General features: G+C 39.2%; 2 protein-coding genes across 4 annotated transcripts in view; one reads left to right on the plus strand and one right to left on the minus strand.

The window, feature by feature from the left end:
- The first annotated feature begins 884 nt into the window (after positions 1-884).
- On the plus strand, positions 885-8,367 carry LOC101851683 (putative uncharacterized protein DDB_G0271982). 3 transcript variants are annotated; one of them, XM_035973070.1, is made up of 5 exons: positions 885-1,089; positions 2,246-2,301; positions 3,132-3,258; positions 5,207-5,539; positions 7,327-8,367. In XM_035973070.1, the coding sequence occupies exons 3-5, from the start codon at positions 3,140-3,142 to the stop codon at positions 7,649-7,651; spliced, it is 777 nt and encodes a 258-aa protein (XP_035828963.1). In that variant the 5' UTR covers positions 885-1,089; positions 2,246-2,301; positions 3,132-3,139; the 3' UTR covers positions 7,652-8,367. The 3 variants fall into 3 exon arrangements, with proteins under 3 accessions (XP_035828963.1, XP_005111064.1, XP_005111065.1); XM_005111007.3 differs by lacking the exon at positions 2,246-2,301 and having other exon boundaries at positions 885-1,093; XM_005111008.3 differs by lacking the exon at positions 2,246-2,301.
- A 14,041-nt stretch (positions 8,368-22,408) lies between these two features.
- The window catches only part of LOC101852059 (cornifelin homolog), an 18,875-nt gene continuing 18,539 nt past the window's right edge, over positions 22,409-22,744 (minus strand). The window contains exon 5 of the mRNA XM_005111009.3: positions 22,409-22,716. Within this exon, the coding sequence (XP_005111066.1) occupies positions 22,594-22,716 (123 nt within the window). The 3' untranslated portion in view covers positions 22,409-22,593. The remainder of the gene's footprint in view (positions 22,717-22,744) is intronic.

The raw sequence follows: 22,744 nt of genomic DNA on the forward strand, positions 1-22,744 counted from the left end.
TGTTTGCTATCGTGTGTTGAATCGTTGGAAAATACCATTGTATTTTGTTATTGAAATCAGTTGGGCCAAATGGGCTGAAGATAATAAGGGGAATATAAACTCAAAGGAAGAACGATACAGGCGATATCTATGTGAATAAAACATTGCAGATTGAAAAGAATAAGTAAAAAATAAAGATGAGGAATATGAGATACTGGCTAATGAAATCAACCATATGATTTATATGATATGGAGCCAGCAGGCCTAGTCTACAAAGTAAAATCAGAGAGTTAAAACGGGGGCTCTCGTGGCCTAAAGGTTAAGCTGTTCGCCTCTCATTCAAAGGTCCCGGGTTCGAATCCGGGTAGAGATGAAAAAACTTTCTTCTCTAAAATTGCCCCCTTTCACCTCCTTCCTGCTCTCTAACAATGTTCTGTCGTCTGCTTCCGTCTCCACTTTCTGCCCCCACCCCCTCGTCTTCTTTGCCCCCTCCTCTGGGCTCCTGACTCTTTCTGCAGCCTTAATACTGTTTCTCCTTAATGGCTCCTTCTTACTGCTGTCTTTCAACCACTCCCCTGTTCTTCGGGTAGGAAAGATCTACACCTAGCCTTCTCTGACAAGGGTGAAAAAATCTCGGAGGTCCCGTGGGAAAGTTGTGCACGTTAAAGATCCCTTGGGGGTCTTAAAGCGATAAGAGTAGGCATTGTCCGCCACCAGAGCAAAATTCAAAATTTCATATTATCATCTGATTATTGTTTAATGTGTCCCGCGCGTCCATACGACCTTATTATGCAGTTGCGAGCACCGTAAAACACATAATAATTGTACGAGTAAAGAAAAAGCGAAACATTATAAATACGCAAATTTAAACCAAGGGAGGTCAGTCTGATAAACTTACTGTTAACTGTTTCGCATAATATCGAAAGTAGTTCTAGTCTCAACCGACGAGTTGATAGATTTAATAAAAATATCTATCTTGGTCTAAATTGCCCTTTGAGATCCAGATCAAGTTGTCAAAATGAGCTGTTTAAACATTTTTCTTTTCACGCCGGGAACAGTTTGGAAGACAAAAAAATGTATCTGAACAGTGAATACCCAGAATCGTCTGTGGTTGGTAATTTGGAAATTGAAAATAATTTATTTATAGTATAGCATGGAATGATTATCATCAATAAATTAAATAGGCCTAGAAATCTAGATCTATAATTATAATTATTCAATTTTAATTTAAAGAATATCAAAATGTTTTTATTTTGGTAGATTTCTAGATCTAGAATATGTAGATCTAGATCTATCTCTGTAGTCTGTAAATTTGCACCTGAAATTAAGAACATTCCACAGCAATGAGCGGGCGCTTTTGAGGCAGTGGGCCTAGTAGTTCCCACCCCCCTTAATTGAGCCTAGATATAGAATCTACATCTACATCTATACATTTGATGCGCGGCGAGCTGAGATATCAAACCTAACAACGGCAAAACATCAAATTATACTATGATAAAATGGGGGGAATCCCCCCCTGAAACCCCCCACCATTGCCATTTCTCTATTTCTCAGACCGTCCGGGAAAATAAACTTGAACTTTATTTCTCCGAACGGTTTCCGTTCTCGAGATTTGTTGATAATCAGCGAATGAAGTGGCCCGTGTGTGAGTGTGCATATGTGTGTGTGTGTGTGTACGGTGTGAACGGGGGGGGGCGGGGGTCGTGGAGGAATTTTTTTACATGGAGAATTTTTGTTTTTGCTGGGTGACTTATTCCAAAATAGGTTACTGCCAAGGTCGAGCAGTTTTGTTTTCTCGCAGTACCTTTTGAAGGTACAGTTGAACCTGTGTAAGACGGCCACCCATTGTCAAGGAGAAAAGTGGCCATAGACAGTCCCAACCGAAGGAAGCCGCATTGTTGTTGTTGTTGTTTTTGTTGTTGTCATTGTTTTCGCTGGGTCTATTCTTCTTCTTTGTTTTTCTTTTGTTGCTGCTTTTGTGCAAGGGTGACTATAAAACGAGATGTGTCAGACAAGGAGGGCCGAGTGCTGGTAAAACGAACACATGGGTCGCTACCGCTCAGATAAAGAGTTACGCTTCTGTCACAAGTTCATGTTGACGTCCTTTGTTACTTTGTTACAGCTTGGGTAAACTGTGACCACTCTTCTCACTTACGATTTAATTTGTGTGTATGACAGTATGAGTTCTGGGCGGGGCTTATGGGTTATTAGGGATCACACTCCTCCCTCACCAGTAGCTGAAAATTTGTTACTTATTTGTCAACAGTGGGAGGGGCCTACGCAACATCAACGGTTGGAGGGACTACCTAACAACAACGACAGGTGATTGGATTATGACGGCTCGCCCACAACGCCAGGGGCCAATGCACAATTTATTTATGAGAAAACGTACTGGAGTCACTAATGTGGCCGTCTAAGACAAGTGTTTTTGTTGGTGTGATAGGGGTTGTGTGTTAAAATATGTTCACAGTGACCGCGTTAGGCAGGTGCCTGTTTTACACAGTTAAATTATATAGAAAAAACGCAAGGGGGGAAATGGAAAGTGGCCGTCTTATAGAGGTGGCCGTCAGGGCAGGTTCGACTGTATTTTCAAATGAAGTACAGTCCGGGAGCGTAACCACAACTGAAGTATCTGAATATTCAGACATTTTAAAATCTCTAGCTCTAAAAATTGAATTTGATGCAAAAAATGCTTCCTCCCAGTCCTTGCAGAATGGCAGAATGAAATTATGAAAGGATGACGCGAAAATCTCGCAAATAACCAAAAAATCTCGAGATCAGAAACCGTTCGGAGAAATACAGTTCAACTTTATTTTCACGAGCGTTTAGAGAAATAGTCCCCCCTGAAACCCCCCTACTCTTGGGGCCAAAACCGGCGAATATCAATTTCAGGGTGGGAACTACCGAAAAAGCGCCATTGATGCTACGTTTACGGCACTAAATTGAATTCAAAACAATTAAAGCCTAAACTGAAACTGATGGAAGACCAATTGGAATCAGAAAACATTACTTTGGAGCCTGCATTATTTTTATTTCTATTATATAGTTAGGCCTTGTTCTGTCTGAAGAAGGTTCTCACGGAATTAAAAATGTAATTTCTCCCAGCTTGAATGTTGACTGTAACAGTGTGCAATTTTTTTTTTATTGTATAGGTAAAGGTATGTTAAATCCTGATGATGGTGTTGGGGTAAGGATGGATCATGTGGATACAAGAGGGCTGAAAAAGGATGATAAAGACATCTTACTGGATCTTTCACATGAAAATAGCTTTGCAGACAGGTGAGGATGACGTTCTCTTTGAAACTGTTACCTACTTCAAGTAAAAGGTGTACTGAGCTGTTTTTGCTTTCACGCTATCATCTGGTGCACTTTTGCTCTTATATATAATTTTCATATTATTTTCTTGAGCTGAGCAGGATCAGTGTGCCTATTCAGACGTAGACACGATCATGCGGAGCCTCAGCCCACCCCCTGGTCATTTCCGGTAGAGATTGGTTTTCAGCACCCTCCAACACCAATCATTCTTTTCCCGGTCACAGCAATTTTATGCCGACGGCAAAGATGCATTGGTCTAAAAAGAAAGAGATGCACGTGATTCTCAAATAGAAAAAGACCCACAATGTACGTTACTCACATTCATGCTATAGTAAGGACACATGTGTCCGAATATACGAGAGCTTAAATGGACACGTTGTCATGTCTCAATAGACGCAGCCGAGCAGAATACAATGGCCTAGTAGAAAGATTGAGTTGCATCTTGCACCTATGGCTGTTTTCTGTCCACTTACTTTAAAACTGGTGTTTCTGCTTCTAGTCTGGAATATTTTCCGCAAAGTTCTCTTTGAATAATTGCTTAATCTTTTGTAGACTCTTTTCATGTCTCTTTATAACACTACTTCTTCTGCTGTTTCAGCTAGACTTTCTCTTACGTAAACTTGCTGACCTCTCTCAATCCCTTTCTTCTTGACTTTCTTGCTTGCTCATTAATGTTTTCTTCGCACTCCTCAATTTAATCTGGGACTCTTTGGAAGTCTATAACTCCTTTAGGGACTTCAGCATCTCCCAAGATGTTTACACACTTTTTGATGGGGTTTTTGTAGCAAGGATGTTGTTTTCACAAGATAAGGATGCTATTTCTAAGCTCAACCCTCAGCCTCAACTTGGAAGACCAGGGGACTTTAAATGCCAGGAGTCTTAGTCAACTCGTTATTCTTAAGTGTGACACGCAGACTGAATGTCAGTCTTATTTTTCTCACTTCTCATTTCTCACTGGTCAGGTCTACTCAGCTGATTTATACTAGTACTTTTATTATTATTGTTATTATTACTTACTTATAAAATTATAAAATTATCGTTATGTTATTGTTACCAATTATACTATAGGCTAATTATTAATTATTTAAATTCGTTCAAATTATCTTTAAGTGGTTTCCTGAAGGGCAAGGAACACTACATTTTGTGAGGAGAAACTGTACACTAATCTGCTGCAGATTGTAGATTGAAAAACAAACAGTCAGCTGCTTCTTTGAAACACTGAAGGAATGCAGAACAATTACAAGATGTTAAAGTATAACACTTTGCCATCATATTTTGGGGAAAATCTAAAGAAATTGGGTGGTATACATCGCCAGTCGGCGAGATGAGGCAGCAAAGTGTGAACCCATGTAGAACGGGGTGTTATTTTGACCAGGTGTTAAGCATTCATTGTGTTGGTCACACTGTTTCAACTGGCCATGTGTGTGTATTTTGGATGCTCTCTTATACTGGATTTTGGGAAGGGGGTCTTTTTTAAAGATAAAAATCGTGCAACGGCATTGTTGGGTTATCTGTGTTTGGCAGCAGGACCAGTGACTCACTCCCACTAGCAAAGTTTATAGATTGATCCTGGCTACTTAAATGTTAGAAACTTTTTTGGAAAATTTTGCTGGGAAAAAAAGTCATATAATGTCATAAATGAGGGCAAAGTACACTGAATCTTTGAGAAATATAGTTTTTAAAAATTATATTTTGGGCCAACCAGTTGAGATCAGTGTACTAAGTTGCCAGGCTCACTAAAAGTCCAAATAGAAGCATATCTTTTTTATAGACTGAGAAAGGGATAGAGATCATGGAAATGATGATTCATTTACATTCATTGTGTATTGTTTTGGGACACCCACCTTTAGATATATATATATATTGATATTTATCTGAATAGTCTTTAACCTATCCTTCTGTCCGTCCTCAGGGAAACACCTCATTCACCTGTCGTAGCATGTCACGAAGAAATTGAATCAATGACATCAAGCTCTACCATATCGTCGTATGCAGACGATCAGATGGTCTCACTATCAGCTGACTTGTCTCCTGCTGCGTGTCCCCCAGACCTCGTGTCTTCTTTGTCGACAGACCCCGGCTCTGTCGTTTGTTGCCCACTTCCAGATAATTCTGTATGTTCTCCTCCCCCGGATGCTGCACTGACGTGGGAGCCCGCTGAGCTGAGCATGACAGACAAAGAGAAGCAGAGACGTGAAAAAGTTCGGCAGAAGAAGTTTCTCCAGAGACAGAATCTGGACTTCAAGTAAGCAGTAAAAGCTAGAATTGTTAAAAAAAACTATTTTATCAAGCAATGCATGAACCTAGTGGCCATGCAACACATTTTTACAAGACTTCCATCCTTGTTTTTAAAAAGTGTAAATAAACAGAACTACCAGTATTTTGAAATGAATATGCTGTGGTGGCAAATCAGATGGTATATGGATGTATCCTAATAATTATCATATTATATCCGAACGTGGTTACAGGGCCGACCACCGTTACGAAGTTGGAGGAATTGTTACAATTTTTATTCAATTCTACGAAAATAAGATTGTAATATCCCTGATGTCAAATTTTAGAAAATATTTTGGCTACCCCAGCCCACTGCCAACCTTCCTAATGTGTAGGGGAAGAAAATTAGACAAAATTGCCAAACCTGGACAGTCTACGTCATAATGTCATATGCAGCTTATTTTAACAGTATTAACACCCTCTTTGCATTGAGCCCTTGTTAGTCGTTCTCTGCCACGTTGCCCTTAGAAAAACATTAGAAGTGCCAAAGCCAGGAGTAAGGCAAACATTAGATTGACAAGGTGTTAAAAAATTCCTGTCCTTTTATATCATCACGCCTTTCCTTACGTTACATATATAAATACTATACTGGACCTCAAACAACCCTTGTCCTTGACAACGCATTGAAGATGATTTTCCATGGCCATATTATTATGAATTTTTAGGCCAGTTACTAATTTTTTATCTGTTGATTACTAAAACATTTGTTGGTAGGTGGGTGGGCAGCCCTATGCCAAGTGTCAATGTGGGGGGAAAAAATGAGCTCCTTCTCAGTTAGTGTTCATGAAACTCCACCTTCATTCAGATCAGCTTCTGTAGGGTAGTGGTTAAGCATTTTACCATCGCACTCAGAAGACCCAAGTTCTATTCCAGTAATGTGGGGAGATTTTTCTCATTGAATATTGCAGTATTTCTGCTGGGGCATTGTATTCCCCTCCGCCCCGGGCTGGCGCTGACAGGCAGGGTCAAAGAAACCCATCTCTTAAATGATCTAAATTGTGTCGATGAGGGTGTAAAACATCCACACTTATATTTTTTTAGGGGAAGCTGTTTCCTACTGAAGCTTGGGTTAAACTTGACAGGCAAGATGTGAACAATCTACCTCCTAAATGATATTAATTAATGTGCCAAATGGAGTGTAAACACATAGGCCTACCATCAATCAGTATTACAGACATGATATTGAGCTATACTCATATGTCTGACTTTGCAACACTTTTCGTAACAGGAATAGCTGTATGTATAAACCTGATTTTTCTGAATTGATTCGTGGTTGGGTGTGCAATCTTTAGTCTTTCCGAGTCGCATCAAACTTTTTTTGGGGGGTTGAATCTGACTGAATATCAAGGACGGAAAAGTTAGTTATATACGGTATGTGTGTGTGTATGTGGTTTTAGGTGAAATTAGGCACTCATCAAAATAGTGGATTTGAAGAATTTGACATCTGTCATCCTTATCTCTTTAGTCTTTACTCTTAGTAACAGTTTTATGGCACTTGCAACACAACTAGATTATAAAATATAAGTGCTGAAATCCGCATCTCTCCTTCTTTTCTTTGTAGGTTGAATCTAACTCTCTAGTTGCAACTCTAATCTACGGCACTTCTTCTTTGAATGACCCATTTATGTTGCAAGTGCCATATCTTTCTTTTAAACCTAAAACTAAAGAAGAAGATACCCATTATTGTTTCGATATGCTTCTCTTTTCTTTATCATAACCTAACATGACACAACTTGTGTCATTTTTTTCTTTTTTCAGAGAACGTGAAAGAGAGAAGGCAAGAAGACGAATGAAGGCTTTAAGAGAAGACCCCACTTTCCGCTTCCATGAGCGACAGAGAGACAGGGAGAGGAGGAAGAATGCGCGGTTGATCAACCAGGCGCAGCGTGCGCAGGAGCGAGAGAGAGACCGGATGAGGAAGTCTGTTCTGCGCGCAGTCTGCGGGAGGAAATCTGGGGAGCAGGTCATGCTGTCTGACCTCTGTGTCATAGGTCACGACCTTGACGGAGACGACGACAGTGACCTGTGTGCTCACCATGCTGATGACAGTCCAGGGTCATCTGGTGCATTGAACATCATGTGACCAAGCATGTTTGATGTCTTGTGATCCAGTTGGTTTGATGTCATGCACGTGATCCGGTGCGTTTGATGTCATGTGACCTGATACGCTTGATGCCATATGTGATGAATAATGTCATGTGACTCAGTATGAATAATGTCATGTGACTCAGTATGAATAATGTCATGTGACTCAGCATGAATGATGTCATGTGACTCGGTATGTTTAATGTCATATGACTCAGTATGTTTGTTGTCATGTGACTCAGTGTTTAATGTCATGTGACTCAGTATGAATAATGTCATGTGACTCAGCATGAATAATGTCAGTGGGTGGTTGGTGGGTGCCCTGGTGTTGTCTTTCCTATCAAACATCTATCGTCCTTATCTCCCCCTTCTTCTTTTTTATGTTTGTTACTCTCTTGTAACGCCTCTAAAGTTCTGGCGCTCATATGACCTTATGCCGTTGCGAGTGCCGTAAAGCCTCTACTAAAACTGAAAGAATAATGTCATGTGACTCAGTATGTTTGATGTCGGGTGACTCAGTATGAATTATGTCATGGGACTCTGTATATTTGACGACGTGTGATTCAGTATGCTTGACATATGACCCTGTCAGTGTGACGCCATATGACAAAGTCCTCTCTGCAAATCACACCTACATTAGATATCATGTGATCACATATCAAATACATTGTGTATATTTATCTAGTTTATAATCAAATATAATATGGAGATCTATTAATTTTGTGATTACATATCTTTTAGATCTATATCGTATGTCATCATATATTGTGTAGATTTATGTAGCTTCATAAAATACAATGGCAAGTCAGATATAAAGATTCTATATATATGGAATTCTTCATATTGAGATATCTGGCATCTGTGGTGAAATGGATAGGCTTTGTGTAGTTGCACAAGGAAAACATGAGTCCTTAATTCCCAAGTGGGGAAGCTGTTTTAGTTTTATCGAGTGTCTCCATCATCTGCCTGTGGGGCCGTTTTATGCCACCCAGTCAGGGGCTGACCCTGACAGGCAAGGTCGAAGCATTGTATCGATTGGGGTATTGTAGGTTTACAATTAATGATCAATCAACTCGGACGAGTTTTGTCCGTTTTATGTAATCAACAAAGCCTTTCACATATGATCACCAATAGCACTTTTAGCTTCGTACAAGAGCTTGCAAAGGCTTACTTGAATTAAACGGTAGGCCTACATTTGACTTTATTCGAACACCTGCTTTTAAATCTGACAGTACATGCTGTACATTTGAATTTCTTTTTAAAATTGAATTTTTTTTTTAATGCATGTATTTTTAAACCACCATCTACGCAATTTAGATAATTTAGGAAGGGGGCTTCCAACCCTTCCCGTCAGGAATAACCTATTCTGAGAGCAATCAACATCCCAGCTGAAAGACTGAGATACTTGATAAAAATTCTCCTCATTCAGGCATGGAACTCAGGTCTCAAGCATACATTACAACAATGAAGAGACGTACCTAACCACTCCACCACAGACACTAAAGCTTGATCGCGAGAACGGAACTGAATCGTCACTCTTGCCTACGGAACGCAATTCGCGATTCACTTCAGCGGAACAGTATCACCTTCTAAATCCCGATTCACTCCCCTGTCGCTGTCACCACCTTGCAACTTATTATGTGTTTGTAACTAGGCGGTCATAAAACTAGGTTTGTAACCTACTACTGGGTCGAGATGCGAGCGCAAGAACGGAACGGAACACTTAGTATGGCTCCCCTTATTTAACAAAAGATGGTATAGTCCAACCCCCCTATTAAAACAAAATGAACGGGATCCAACCTATAGACAGAAGGAATTTTATGGAGCCATTGTTTTAGCAAATCATGGGTTGGGGGGGGGGGGTAATTTATGGGGGTCGCTAGTTGAGGTCAGTTGATAGAGCAGCGCAACGAAGGGTGTGGGGCGGAGAGGATGGCAGAGGATGGCGGGACAACAAGAGTGGGACTCCCGCTCGCCAAGTGGCGTTGATATGACCCTGTTCCTTTTCAGTCAGTGTTCCGCCGGAGTTCTGCAAGTGCTCACGTACTCGCGATTCTTTGAAGCCGACTGATTGGCGAATCGCCACTCTCAGATTTTGCAAGCATGATCCAGCTCTAACAGACGCAGGTGGTACATTTGACTTCATGACAGCCTGCATTTAAAAATTAAGCCATACATTTGACTTCGTATGTGTCATGACGCTGTGGAATCAGGTGCTTGTCTGGTTTTGGGCATTTGGAGTTATTGGTATCATCTTAAAACCTGTTCATTTGTCTGTCTTTAAATGAAAAATACCCATTGATCTTGAATAGAAGTCGAGATGTTTGTGATTGAAGGAGGTTAGAGTCACCTGGTTTCAGAGGTAGGTTAAATGACCAGCAAAGTTTTGTGACTACCAAAGCTTGAGAGTTCTTGGAAACTGAAATTTACCTTTTTTGTGCCTTTTTCAGTAAAATTCACACAGAAATTGTTTTTGTTTTTTTAATGAATAGAAAAATTGTGGAGCCAAAATACAAAAATTAAATAAAAATTCCCAAACTGGCGGAAAAATATAAAATGTGAGGCAGCGTGGTGGAATCAGGCTCTCGTCTAAATAATGAAATCGAAGAAAACAGCAGTTTTCTCCCTGCTTAGCAATTTTTATCAAATTTTTGTTTTTAGGCTCAACACCTTTTATGTCCATTTACTAACAGTTTCCTTTGAGGATTTCACCGAAAACGTTAAAGGCGCTAAAATGTAAATTTACAGTTTCCATGGACTCTCCAGCTTTGGAATTTACCTAGCTTTGGCGGCCATTTTCTCGCTAAATTTACCTCTTAAATCAGGTGACTCCCACCTCCTTCAATCCAAAATATCTCCACTTCTATTGAAGATGGATGGGTAATTTTTTCATTGAAAGCAAGACAAATAAACAAGCTTTAAGATGATGCCAATAACTCAATGAGCCCAAAAATTGACGAGAGCCTGATTCCACCACGCTGTCTCACAAATGTCAATTTTTTGTTTAATTTTATTTTTTTTTGACGAACGTTTGATTTCACCATGATGACTTACGTAATATGATTGTCTGCATTTAAATCAATCCATACATTTGACTTCATATGACCACTTGCATTTTTTAAAATCCAGCGTACAATTAACTTTTTACGACCACTTGCATTTCTGGCTGTACATTTGACTTTGTAGGATCACAATTTGCTGTACTGGCAGAAATGGTAGAAGAACTCTGAGTAACTCGTGCAGAAGATTGTGGTGAAACAGTATCTTTGATTTTACAGTTCATCAGAGCTTACTGAAGATTTATGACACACATGGAAGGTGTTGGTTGCTTTTAGATCTGTGTCCTTCATTGGATGGAGGTAGCGATTTGTCAAAAACACCTTGACGCGTTGCTGTTTGTGCAGTGACGATGGCGATTTGTCAAAAACACCTTCATCTGTTTTTGTTCAGTCTGTAATGATGGCGATTTGTCAAAATTATTGTGATGCACTGTTGTTTGGTGCTCTGAGGATGACGATTTGTCAAAATCACCTAAGTTAACCCTTTTCGTACATCGTGTTTTACCATCGTATCCATACAACGTGGGGAACTCTGTGCCACTACTTTCCAAGAGGAAATTTACTCGTTAATCCGATCCATACGCTTTGCATAGCAGTCTGTCAAAATGATTTTTTGAGAAATACTGAAAGTTTCAAAAAGATCTTCATACTAGAAGCTTTCTAAAATTTGAAGATTACAACCCCGGGGTTACGAAATGACCACAGGGCGTACGGGTAGGGGTAAAAAGCAGTATTGTTCATGCTGTGATGATGGCAGATTGTCAAAATTACCATGATGCATTTTTGTTTTTGCTGTGTCTATGACTATTTGTCAAAAGTACAGTGACGCATTTTTTTTCTGTCACGATGGCTATTTGTCAAAATTACCTTGATGTGTCGTTGTATGTTCTATGACAACAGCCTTGGATCGCCAAGGTATTTTTTATTGATACATACATGCATTGCACTACTGAAGTGGATGTGTGTGTTCGTGTGTGTGGGTGTTTGTGTGTATACATTAGATTGTGTGTATTTTTACAACTGTAAAATTGTCAACAGTTTACACTTCAATGGACACAATTTTGGTCATATAAGATTTAACTCTTTCCAGATGTAGTTTTTCTGGGGTCTAGACTTAATTAACCTGTGGCTCGATTTGGCTATGCAGGTGGTGTACAAAATAACTTCATAGAAGTATAACCATCACTCCAAACGTAACATATGATATATCAAATTGAAGGAAATTGAATGAGGAATACATCCCAATATAAAACAAGGATTAATTTTGAACATAAGTATGCATTAGAAGGGTTAGAAATGGCGATGATGATGTGAAAAATAAATTTTGACAGCAAAAATTACATTCACCAAACATGTGAAAGTAAATCAGCATAGCTATCTTATCATATTCAGGCCAAGAGCATAATCCATAAATTTCTGAATGCGCAGCTTTTTATTTGAAAGCAATATTCCAAGTTTTGTTTGAGTTATGAAATTTATACTGAGTCCGTTACATCGTTTTGTTGATGCAAGACCGCAAGAACTCATTCACTCGTTTTTCCCTAAACCCACGCTTTGACAAACGGAAACTGAAACTCTATGTTTTCGTTTCCTAAATCCTTTACGAGTTTTTCAATAGCAATAAAAAGTCATTATAAATGACGGATCGTGTTAAAATGAAACAATACTGAAGCACCCTATCACAACTGATATATTGGCGATACGTCCGGAAAGCGTTAAGAAGGAGACTACATCGACCTTGTCGGTCAGGGCCAGCCTAAAACTGATTGTGGCACAACAGACAAGCAAGAAGTGGGAACTGCTCTAGAGAATAAACCTGCCCACTTGTCTCACATCTTCTGTGTGCGTAGACGAAAAAATGCCTAATTATTACACGGGAGATGCCAGTGCATGTGTGTGTTTGTGCATGTGTTTGTGTCGGTGTGCGTGTGTCTGTGTGTGTTTGTGCATGAGTCTCTGTGTGTGTGAGTCTGTGTGTGTGTGTGTGTGTGTGTGTGTGTGTGTCTGTGTCTGTCTGTCAATGGTACATGTCATGACTTTTTGTCACTTTCTAATGTATAACTATTGATATTGAAGACTAGTAGTACGCACATAGCGGAATTGGTAGTAGACGGACATTTTTTTAAATGTAAGAATTTAGCTATATATACATGTTTTAATTTTAAATACAAGGAATATATATGTGTCAGAAAAATTATTCAGGACCTGAAAATCTCTTTGCTATATAGATCTAGATCTATGTCTGTGTTCACTAAGTACGTACTAGACCAGACCATCAATGATTTATTTATAGAGGCCCCAGCCATCCATGTCCAGGTGCTGTTTTAGCCATGTTTGTATGTTGTATGTATGCTAGCATTGCATGAATAGGTGTGGTGTCGCTGCACATGAACATGTACCCCTGTGTTCGAGGAGAGGTTTTGTATGTGTGTGTGTATGTACGTACTAGACTTTATTGTATAATGCATGTTCAAGTTTATTGCTTTGCCAGGGGGGGTGCTTATAATGTTAACATGATGGATCCACCAAACTTTTGTGTATGGGCGTCTGTGTGTGTGTCTGTGTGTGTGTATGTGCATGCGTGCCTGCGCAAGCGCTTGTGTATGGTACGTTGCGTATGTTTCTATTTGTCGATGATGATTGCATCACATTTGTTTGTGCATATTAATGATGAGGGCGTGTTGTATGTTTGTATGTTGTATGTGTGCTAGCATTGCATGAATAGGTGTGCCGCTGCACATGAACATGTACCCGTGTGTTCGAGGAGAGGTTTTGTATGTGTGTGTGTATGTATAGGCCTATAATGTATGTGTGTGTGTGTTTATGTATGTGTGTGTGTGTGTGTGTTTGCAGCAAGCTTTCGTAGATTTTATCTATCTAATTTTCCTCCTTGTGGTACAGCATTCTCATCAATTCGAGTCCTGATAAAGAAAATGCACTGAGCTCACTGTAACAAACAGAGAATCTCTTTGATAAATTATTGTTGAAAATAACACTTGTGAAACTCCAAGTGAAGATGGTTGACTCCTTTTTTTCTGAATCCACTATTTCACTACTAACTAATATAAAATACTGTGGCAATTGTTTTTGCTGGTTAAGATTGTCCCCGTCGTTTTATTCAACTGAAATAATGCAAGTTGAGCCCAAAAATTTGAAATTATGCAATTCTGTTAATTTTAACAAAGAATGATAAAGGAAAATAATCAGAAATTATGCAAAAAATGATCCAATTTCGCTAAATTATGCGGGGTGCATAAAACCACGGGGACAGTAAAAAGAGCCAAGTCAGATGCAATGATTTGGCTCTTCATCTCAGACACAATATACTTGGGTTCAATTCAAGTTTGGGGAAATAATCTGTCGCAGAGTCACCGTTTCTCTCATTTTTTTTTTTTGTTGTTTTGGGAAGCATGGATGCCAATGTTAGACCTGCTGGAAGTCCTCGAGGAACTGGTCAACAATTTTGGACACAATTCTTGAAAGTTCGCTGATGAATTTTTTTCTTTTCTTTTTTTTTAGGGCTGGTGGGGGGGGGGGGGGGGGGGGCTTTTTCCCATAGTTTCATTTGAGGAAATCAGATATTTATGGGAGTACAACATGTGTTCTTTAATATTTTTTGTTTATAACATAATGTAAGTGGACTTGTATGTAAGTATGGAAAGGGATATTTTTTTTTTTTTTTGAAACTGCATAAAGTCATATGAGCCCATGGGACACATTAAACATTTTCAGTTGGTTGAAAATTTTAAACTTTGCTCCGGTGGCAGCCGAAGCCTGCTCTTATCGATATTGAACCACCAAGGGATCTTTAACGTGCACAAATTGCACACGAGACCTCCGAGATTTTTCACCCTTGTCCGAGAAGGCTAGATGATAGATCTTACCTACCATAAGATCAAGGGTGTGGCTAAAAGACAGCAGTAAGAAGGAGCCATGGAATAACAGTAGAAAGTCAGGAGCTCAGAGGAGGGGGCAAAGGAGGTGAAGGGGTGGGGGCAGAAAGTGGAAACGAAAGCAGACAATAGAACATTGTTAGAGAGCATGAAAGGTGGTGAAAGGAGAAAATTTTAGAGAAGAAAATTTTCCGTTACTACATATCCAGATTGGAACTTGGGACCTGTTGAATGAAAGGCGAACACTGTAACCTTTCTGCCACGAGAGCCCCCCCCCCCCCCCCCCCGATCTTTTTTGTTCTATTACACGGGGGGACTGACTCTCAAGGTCCATTTCCTATTTTTGTTGTCCGAGATCAAATCTAAGTATGTATACATAAGTTACGATAAGTAAAATCTCTTGATAGGCCTACATACTTTTATTTTTGCATAGCTGCAGCGGTTGCTATGGAAACGGTCGCCATCTTGAAAATAAACAAAGGTCAAATACCTAAAGTTTTCTCACTTACTGACCATATTTGACCAAATTTGGTAAGAGTATACCTGAACCAGTCCCTATCAGTGTAACAGAGTATTTTTGATTAAGTGTAAAAGAAAAAAATATGAGACTTTTCCCAATGTACTTATATAGATCTGGACCTTTTCTAAATTTTACTTGCCAATGGAACATAATTTTTTTTTTTGCAAATATATCTGTGCTACATTGATGGCAGTTTTGCCATCTATGTTTTCTGAAAGTTTCATGTCAAAAGGATGAAAACTAAGGAAGGAGTAAGGGAAAAATTGCAAAAACAATGACATTTTGAGGAAAACGACAAGGATTGTGAAAATTCACTACATTTTGACCCATCCTCATGTTTTCAAAGGCAATTTATGACGTGAGTAATGATTTTCTCAGTTGTCCCTTTGTTATTTTTGGACAGAGAACTGGTTGACCTTCAAGAATCAGCCAACATCTCAATTTGCATAACTTGACCCAAAAGCGGCCAAACCGAGGGTCGCTCCTCCTGTTAGCAATACCTACGTTATGAATTTGTTCTTGCATTTGTTATCATTTAGATATTCGGATTTTGACAAAATATTTTTTGAGCAAATACAGCCCATACCTCAGATTAAGTAACTACTGCAATAAAAAATATATTTCAAAACTATGGGTTTAGTACATCCAAAGAGCTGCCTAACAAGAGAGAGTAAACAAAACTTACATTTCTTTTTGACAAAAAAACATAGTGGCTGCTTGTCACAAATCAGGTTTCCACACTTTTTGTACAGTAGGTTGTAAGGTTGTAATGTCCGTGTGGGATGTAGAGGTTCAAGGTATGATCCTGCATTGAACTCTTTCTGCTGTACAAAAGCAGGAAGTTTAGAAAGTGTGAGGCATGCGGCTGACAAAAATGAGTTACTTCTCCCATCTCTATGAATGGAGATATCAGCTGAATATTGACACTGGGGTTGTATTTGAACAGTTTGACAACAAAATGCTACAAATGCCATTTTTGAAGTATGGCTGAAACTAGAAAGGTGAGGAACATTCTAGAGTCAATTTCTTTTATTCACTAAACATGATTTGTCCCCGTTAAAAAAACTGCGAAAGTTCCGCTTTTTTTTCACAAAACGTGACAAAAGCGATAGATCTTTTTTGACAAACCGCGACATATCCTGTGTGCCCCTATCAAATTCTATTCTCAAATCTTCGATGTGGTTGACGAAAGTTTTAGTTTAGTTTCAGTAGGGTTTTAACGGCGCTCACAACTGCATAAGGTCATATGAGCGCCAAGGGGTGGATGTCAACGGAGAAGTCTTTACAGGGAATCCGGCTTACTCTGCTCACCTCTCTAGCTTCAACAACACAAAGTCTGCTTCAACTATCAAGGCACCCCGGAAATAATGGGTCACAAGAGTGTGAAAAATTTACAAGAAGTACATGTAGAGGAAAATGACGATAGTAAGAATTAGGAAAGAAAAAGCAGCAGTTCACTGTTGCAGTTCACGCACAGTTATGAGTATGACACATGAATCTGCCTATTTACAATACTACTGTGCATAAGAACAGGTTAATGTCCCCCCTTTGGGAATGTCTTAAAGACACTCCAGTCAGTAGCACTGCCTCGGGGGGTAGACGAAAGTTCTTTCCCTTCCTATATTATTATTGTACTGTAGATGTGTCGCGCTTTGTCAAAAATGTGTGGAGATCTCAAGAATCTAAACAGGATAGGAATACACTAAGATTTCATCATTTAAATTATATCAACTAAGCTGTCCCCTGGGTTTTATGCAGTCCGCATAATTTAGCAAAATTTGATCTTTTTTATCATAATTTCCGATTATTTTCCTTAGTATAATCTTAGTTAAAATTAACAGAATCGCATAATTTCACTTTTTTGGGCTCAGTTTGCATAATTTAAGAATTTTTTTTGCCTAAAATTGCGGGGACAGACTAAGCCAAACATCATGTTTACTCTAAAAAGTTGCTCGAGACTGTTCAGTAATTGAGTGAAGAACAGAAATCTTCATTCCTCTCAAAAGTGGAAAAATGTGTCTTTCACATTTTATCGTGAAACAGTTATTTTGTTAATTTTAAGCGATGCCATATTCTTTAAGTGGGCGGTTGGCAGGTGCTGTGGTGTGGTTTGCTCCTTCTTTCCGATCAAACATCTATTGTCCTGATCTCACCTCTTTTTTTGTGTTTGTTTCTGACTCGCAAAACCAAAGCACCCACCAACCACCCATAGACTGCCATCTGAAGGCCAAAACCAGAGACTGCCAGGCTTCAAATGCCCAAATTTGATTTCCGTGTTGGGAAATTTTAAATATAATAATTATAATAGATAGTTAAGTATATATGTTACAACGCAAATTCCTGCTCAACAGCAAATTCTATGCTGTTTGCAATTTATTTTATCGAGTATCTCGGTTTTTCTGCTGTGACCTATCCGTCTCAGTCCGGGTTGGCCCCATTTACCGAGCAGACCACTTTCTTTTTTTTCTTTTTTTTTTTGGGGGGGGGTATGTGTTTTACAGTGCTTGCAACTGCATAAGGTCATATGGAGCGCGCACGATACACCAAATATTTTCTATTGGTAGAAAATTTTGAATTGTGCCCGGGTGGCAGCCAAAGCCTACTCTTATCAATTTTAGACCCCCAAGGGATCTTTAACATGCGCAACTTGCACATAGGACCTCTGAGATTTTTCACCCATGTCCGAGAAGGCTAGGTGTAGATCTTTCCTACCAGAAGATCATGGGTGTGGCTCAAAGACATCAGTAAGAGGAAACCAAGGAGTAGCAGTAGAAAGGCTGCTGAAAGAGTCGGGAGCCTAGAGGAGGGGGCAAAGGAGGTGAAGGGGTGGAGGCAGAAAGTGGAGATGAAAGCAGACATCAGAACATTGCTAGAGAGCAGGAAAGGAGGTGAAAGGAGACCATTATTTAGAGAAGAACATTTTTCCGTCGCTACCTGGCTTCGAAACCGGAACCTTTGAATGAGAGGCAGACAACTTAATCTCTAGACCATAAGAGCCCCCGCAGAACATCTGATAAATGACCTAAACAATGATGGCGTAAAAACCACCTGCATTAAAAATGTTTGATGTTTGTTTTGTTTGAATTTTATTAAGAAAAGTCTATCATCACAATGATAGTTATTTAGTGATAGAAGGAAAAAAGTAAGACAGGCAGACAGAAACAACATTGAGAAAGTTAAAGCTAAGAAGTAGGACCTACCAGTGGAACCCTCCAACCACCCGCTTGCATTTTAAAAAAATCCAACTATTATTAATTAGAATAAAACAGTATCTAGTGCGTTCTGCACAACAACAACAAAACATATTTTAATATGACCAAAAAAACAGTTTACTGAATGTCATTGCCAAAACAATGGGAAAATAGAATTTAAAATGCCAGATTTTGCATGGAATGGACAAATTTATACAAAGATTGGTGCAGGTGCATTTCATCTTGTACTAGGAAAAACAAAAAGAGTAACATGGTGTGTTAATTTGATATGTGATGAAATCTTTTGGGAATATTACTCTTCAAAACACAGACACAAAAAAGTCCTATAATTGGTCACTTTATTTGAATAGCTAACTGCTTTCTAAAAACCTCTAGAAATTGATTTGAGTGATTGTTGAATGACACTGATGATAAATAGGCTATGAATAGCGAAGTCCGTAGGAGTACACTGGAAGAAAAAAGGGTGACAAATGAGGTTTTTTTAAAATAGTGCCTACTAATATAATTTGAAGAGATACAGTAGCGTGCACCTTGAAGAAGGGTGACAAATAAGGTTTTTCTTATAGTATAGTAGTAGTAGTCGTAGTATTAATACCATTTGAAGTGATATAGCGAGGTGTATCTTGAAAGAAAAAGGTGATAAATGCAGGATTTTTTAATAACCGAATAATACCATTATAAGAGATATAGTGAGGTGCATCTTACAATTTGTAAACAAGTGTTGAACCTAGCCACAGATTATAATCCTCACCCAAGACCCTTACTACCCTTCACTCTAACTCTAACCCATAAAGTTATTATTATTCTTATTCCAGTACTTTAAAGGCCAAAACCGGAGACTTCTAGTCTTTTTTTCAGAATATCTTATTATTTATACCAGAAAAAAATATATAGTACTTAATTTATACACTGGTAGCTGTAGACTTTCACCATACTTGGAGATAAACTAAAACTAAACTGAATGATACAGGTGCAGAACTGTGAAAGGGAAACTATAACTCTTCAGTTCTAGAGATCAGTTACCGTTGCTAGAAAGGCCAGCCAAAATAAGATTTTGGAAGGTGATTTACTTATCTGGGCTGTATATATGTAAAAACATGTACAATATTTTGTTTAAAAAAAATATATTTAAAAAAAACAAAATAAAGCAGGACCACAAGACTCATTGTTCAATAACAATCAATTTGATCAAAAGACTTTACACAGATTGAAATGCAAGTATTGTGAGCCATGAGTAAAATTCTGTAATCAAATAAAATTTTGACAGTCAACTGTCAAGACAAAAATATTATAGTCTATCAAGCGCATAACATTAAAAAAATTGGTGAGATGTGGAAATCTTTTCGTTAAACGAACTTTGCTATATTAATATTTTGTGGACCAATTTCAAGCAACCGATATGTCAAAGGAGATAGACAAAGTTGGTGGACTATGGACCATGAGTTATGGCCCCTACATTTTGCTAACATGCGTGTTGATTTCATAGACTATAGACTCTTCTATTTGAAGGGTTTTGACATTTTTAAAAATCCTATTGTCCAAGAATCAGCCGTTTTACCTTGACTGAGAAACCTTTCCGCTTCTTTCTGTCAACAGCGCCTTAGTCCACCCTTTGCTACAACTATACTGAGACTTCACTTTGTAGAAAGCTGGCAACCTGCTGCTAAGTGTGTAATCTCTGTTGAAGGGGAAGCCCACGACACATTGAGAGAGTGGAGGAGGTGGTGGGAGAGAGGGAGGTGGTGGGAGGGAGAGGGAGTGGAGAAGCTCTCAACTGCAGAAGGTCATAAGAGCGCGCGGGACACACCAAATATTTTCAGTTGGTAGGAAATTTTGAATTTTGTACAGGTGGCAGCCGAAGCCTTCTCTCATCGATTTTGGACCATCAAGGGATCTTTAACGTGCGCAACTTTGCACACGGGTCCTCCAAGATTTTACGCCCTTCTCCGAGAAGGCTAGGTGTAGATCTTACCTACCAAAAGATCAGAGGTGTGGCTGAGAGACAGCAGTAAGAAGGAGACAAGGACAAGCAGTGGATAGGCTGCAGAAAGAAGCCCAGAGGAGAGGGCAAAGGATGTGAGGGGGTGGGGGCAGAAAGCAGAGACAAAAGCTGACGACAACATTGTTAAGAGCAGAAAAGAATGTGAAAGGAGGAAATTTTAGAGAAGAAAATTTTCTGTCGCTATCCGAATTTGAACTCGGGACCTATTGAAAGAGAGGCGACCACCTTAATCTCTAGGCCACGAGAGCCTCCCCTGACAATATCTGGCACATGTATACCATGCAGAATGCCTTCAGTAACACACGACTCCGAACACACAACTGAAGTGTGCACGTTAGATATTCGGCTGAACACTGGTGATACATGTATTATGCAACAATGTGTACTTGGCCTACCCTACACTATTGCTGCTCTAGGCTTATACCTGCAGAGCGGTCATTGGCCTACTCTCATTAATCATTTCATACCCCGCCCCCCTCCCCCCTCAACCTCTCTCTCCCCCTCCCTCCCTCTCCCTCCCCCACCTCCCCCCCTCTCTCTCTCTCTCTCTCTCTCTCTCTCTCTCACACACACACACACACACACACACACACACACACACACACACAGACGCATTACTCTTACTTCGGAAAACGAGGCTAAGTCTTTTTGTTTATACAAATTGCTTTCGTTGTGTGCGTGTTTTGAATACCAAGATTACAACTTCAAGATTATAAGAAAAAATTCAGAACCTGAAAACCTTTATGCTAAATGTGCCTTTTCTGCTTTGTATGTGTTCACTATATATCCGTGACAAGTTGTATGACTTTCACCACCTCTATTCTAAAGTGCTAAGAAATCAATCAAATAAAATGGTATAGTAGAGTATATGAGTGAGGTATCGTGGTGAAATCAGGCGCTGGTCAAAATAATGAAAGTCAAGGAACTGGCATTTTTCAGCAGGTTTGGGAATTTTAATCGAATTTTGTTTTTTGGCTCAACAACTTTCAGGTTCTTTAAAAATCACTTCTGCGCGGATTTTACTGAAAACGTTGATCAAAGGTATCAAATATATAAATTTTCATTTTCCGCGGACTCTCTAGCTAAGGAAATAACTCAACTTTGGCAGCCATTTTCTTGCTAATCTTACCTCTGAAACGAGGCAACTCCACCTCCTTCAGTTGCTTGTATCCAAGATAAATGAATATTTGTTTCATCAAAAGCAAGGCAAATGGACAGGCTTGAGCTGTCCCCGTAGAATTATGCGATTGTGCGGCCGCGTTTTTTCGTGAAATTCTGCAACATTTGCATAATTTTGGATTATCCGCGTTTTTTCACGTTTTTTTCCTTTTTTTCACAAAACAATTAATTAACGCCTCGCCATGTGACTAAAGGGACGTTATCATCGTAACAACTATCATTTATGTGAAAAGTTGGTTATTTCCCTTGTTAGAAGATCTTGGTTATGGGTTGTGATTTTGTTCTTTGAGCATGTTCTATTTTTCAATCCATCAAAAGTTGTTGTTCTCATGTCTGCTGATGTTTCATGTTTGACAGGTGTCTCTGGTTTTAGTAATGTGCCAGCATCAGAGGTCCAGATGTCCTTTTTTTTTTTTTTACGCTTTTCTTTCCTCATCTAGATCTACAGCTGAAAGTTACAGAGATTATTATTTTTTGTTGTTTGTTTTTTTACTGATACTGATATGTTCTGTTTTCAATTTTTCTGTACATAAAACATGAAAATCACGGAACTTCGTGTTGAAAAAGTGCAAAACATGTCACGAATGGTGTTACAGTAGCTTGCATAATTTTTGCATAATTTTTGCATAATTTGGCCTTCTAAATTTTCATAATTCTACAGGGACAGTTTTAAGAAGGTACCTATAACCCCAAATGCCCCAAAATTGAGGAGTGCCTGATTTCACCGCGTCGTGACACAATTTTTATTAGAGGGTACAAAAAACAACTATTACTTCATATACATATATAAATAACATCCTTGAATCAAAAGGATGCAGTATCAAATCACATTAGAAGTACAGGTTTGATACACTTACAAAGAGGGTTTCACCACTGTTACAACTTCTTAATTTCCAAACAAGTTTCAGGGGGGGCTTTTCACAAATGTGACATCAGGCTGAAAAGAGCAGTGAGTACCTTGCCGACAGGAGCTAAGTAATGGTAAAAACAACAGCAACAGTGCTGCCTGTCCATGCAAGAGATCTGCAGTAAAGATGCTGACCAATCTCTGGCCTGGCACCCCCCACTCGTCAATTTACATGGCCTGCAACTGGCGTGTCTGGTCCGCCATTTTGACGAAGCGAATCTCTCTGGCCAGCTGGCAGAGAACGCACACTCCACAGCAGCACACTGTACAACAGTCATCAAGCAGGGATCCCTGGAAGAAAGACCGAATTTGGGGGGGG

This window comes from Aplysia californica, unplaced genomic scaffold, assembly GCF_000002075.1.
Source record: "Aplysia californica isolate F4 #8 unplaced genomic scaffold, AplCal3.0 scaffold00984, whole genome shotgun sequence".
NCBI classification, from domain to species: Eukaryota; Metazoa; Mollusca; class Gastropoda; order Aplysiida; family Aplysiidae; genus Aplysia; species Aplysia californica.

Coding starts and splice junctions, on each gene's coding strand:
- LOC101851683 (XM_005111007.3), top strand. CDS start 1,054: ATGTATCTGAACAGTGAATACCCAGAATCGTCTGTGGTTG. Junction 3,259..5,206: donor GAAAATAGCTTTGCAGACAG/GTGAGGATGACG, acceptor GTCCGTCCTCAG/GGAAACACCTCATTCACCTG. Junction 5,540..7,326: donor AGACAGAATCTGGACTTCAA/GTAAGCAGTAAA, acceptor TTCTTTTTTCAG/AGAACGTGAAAGAGAGAAGG.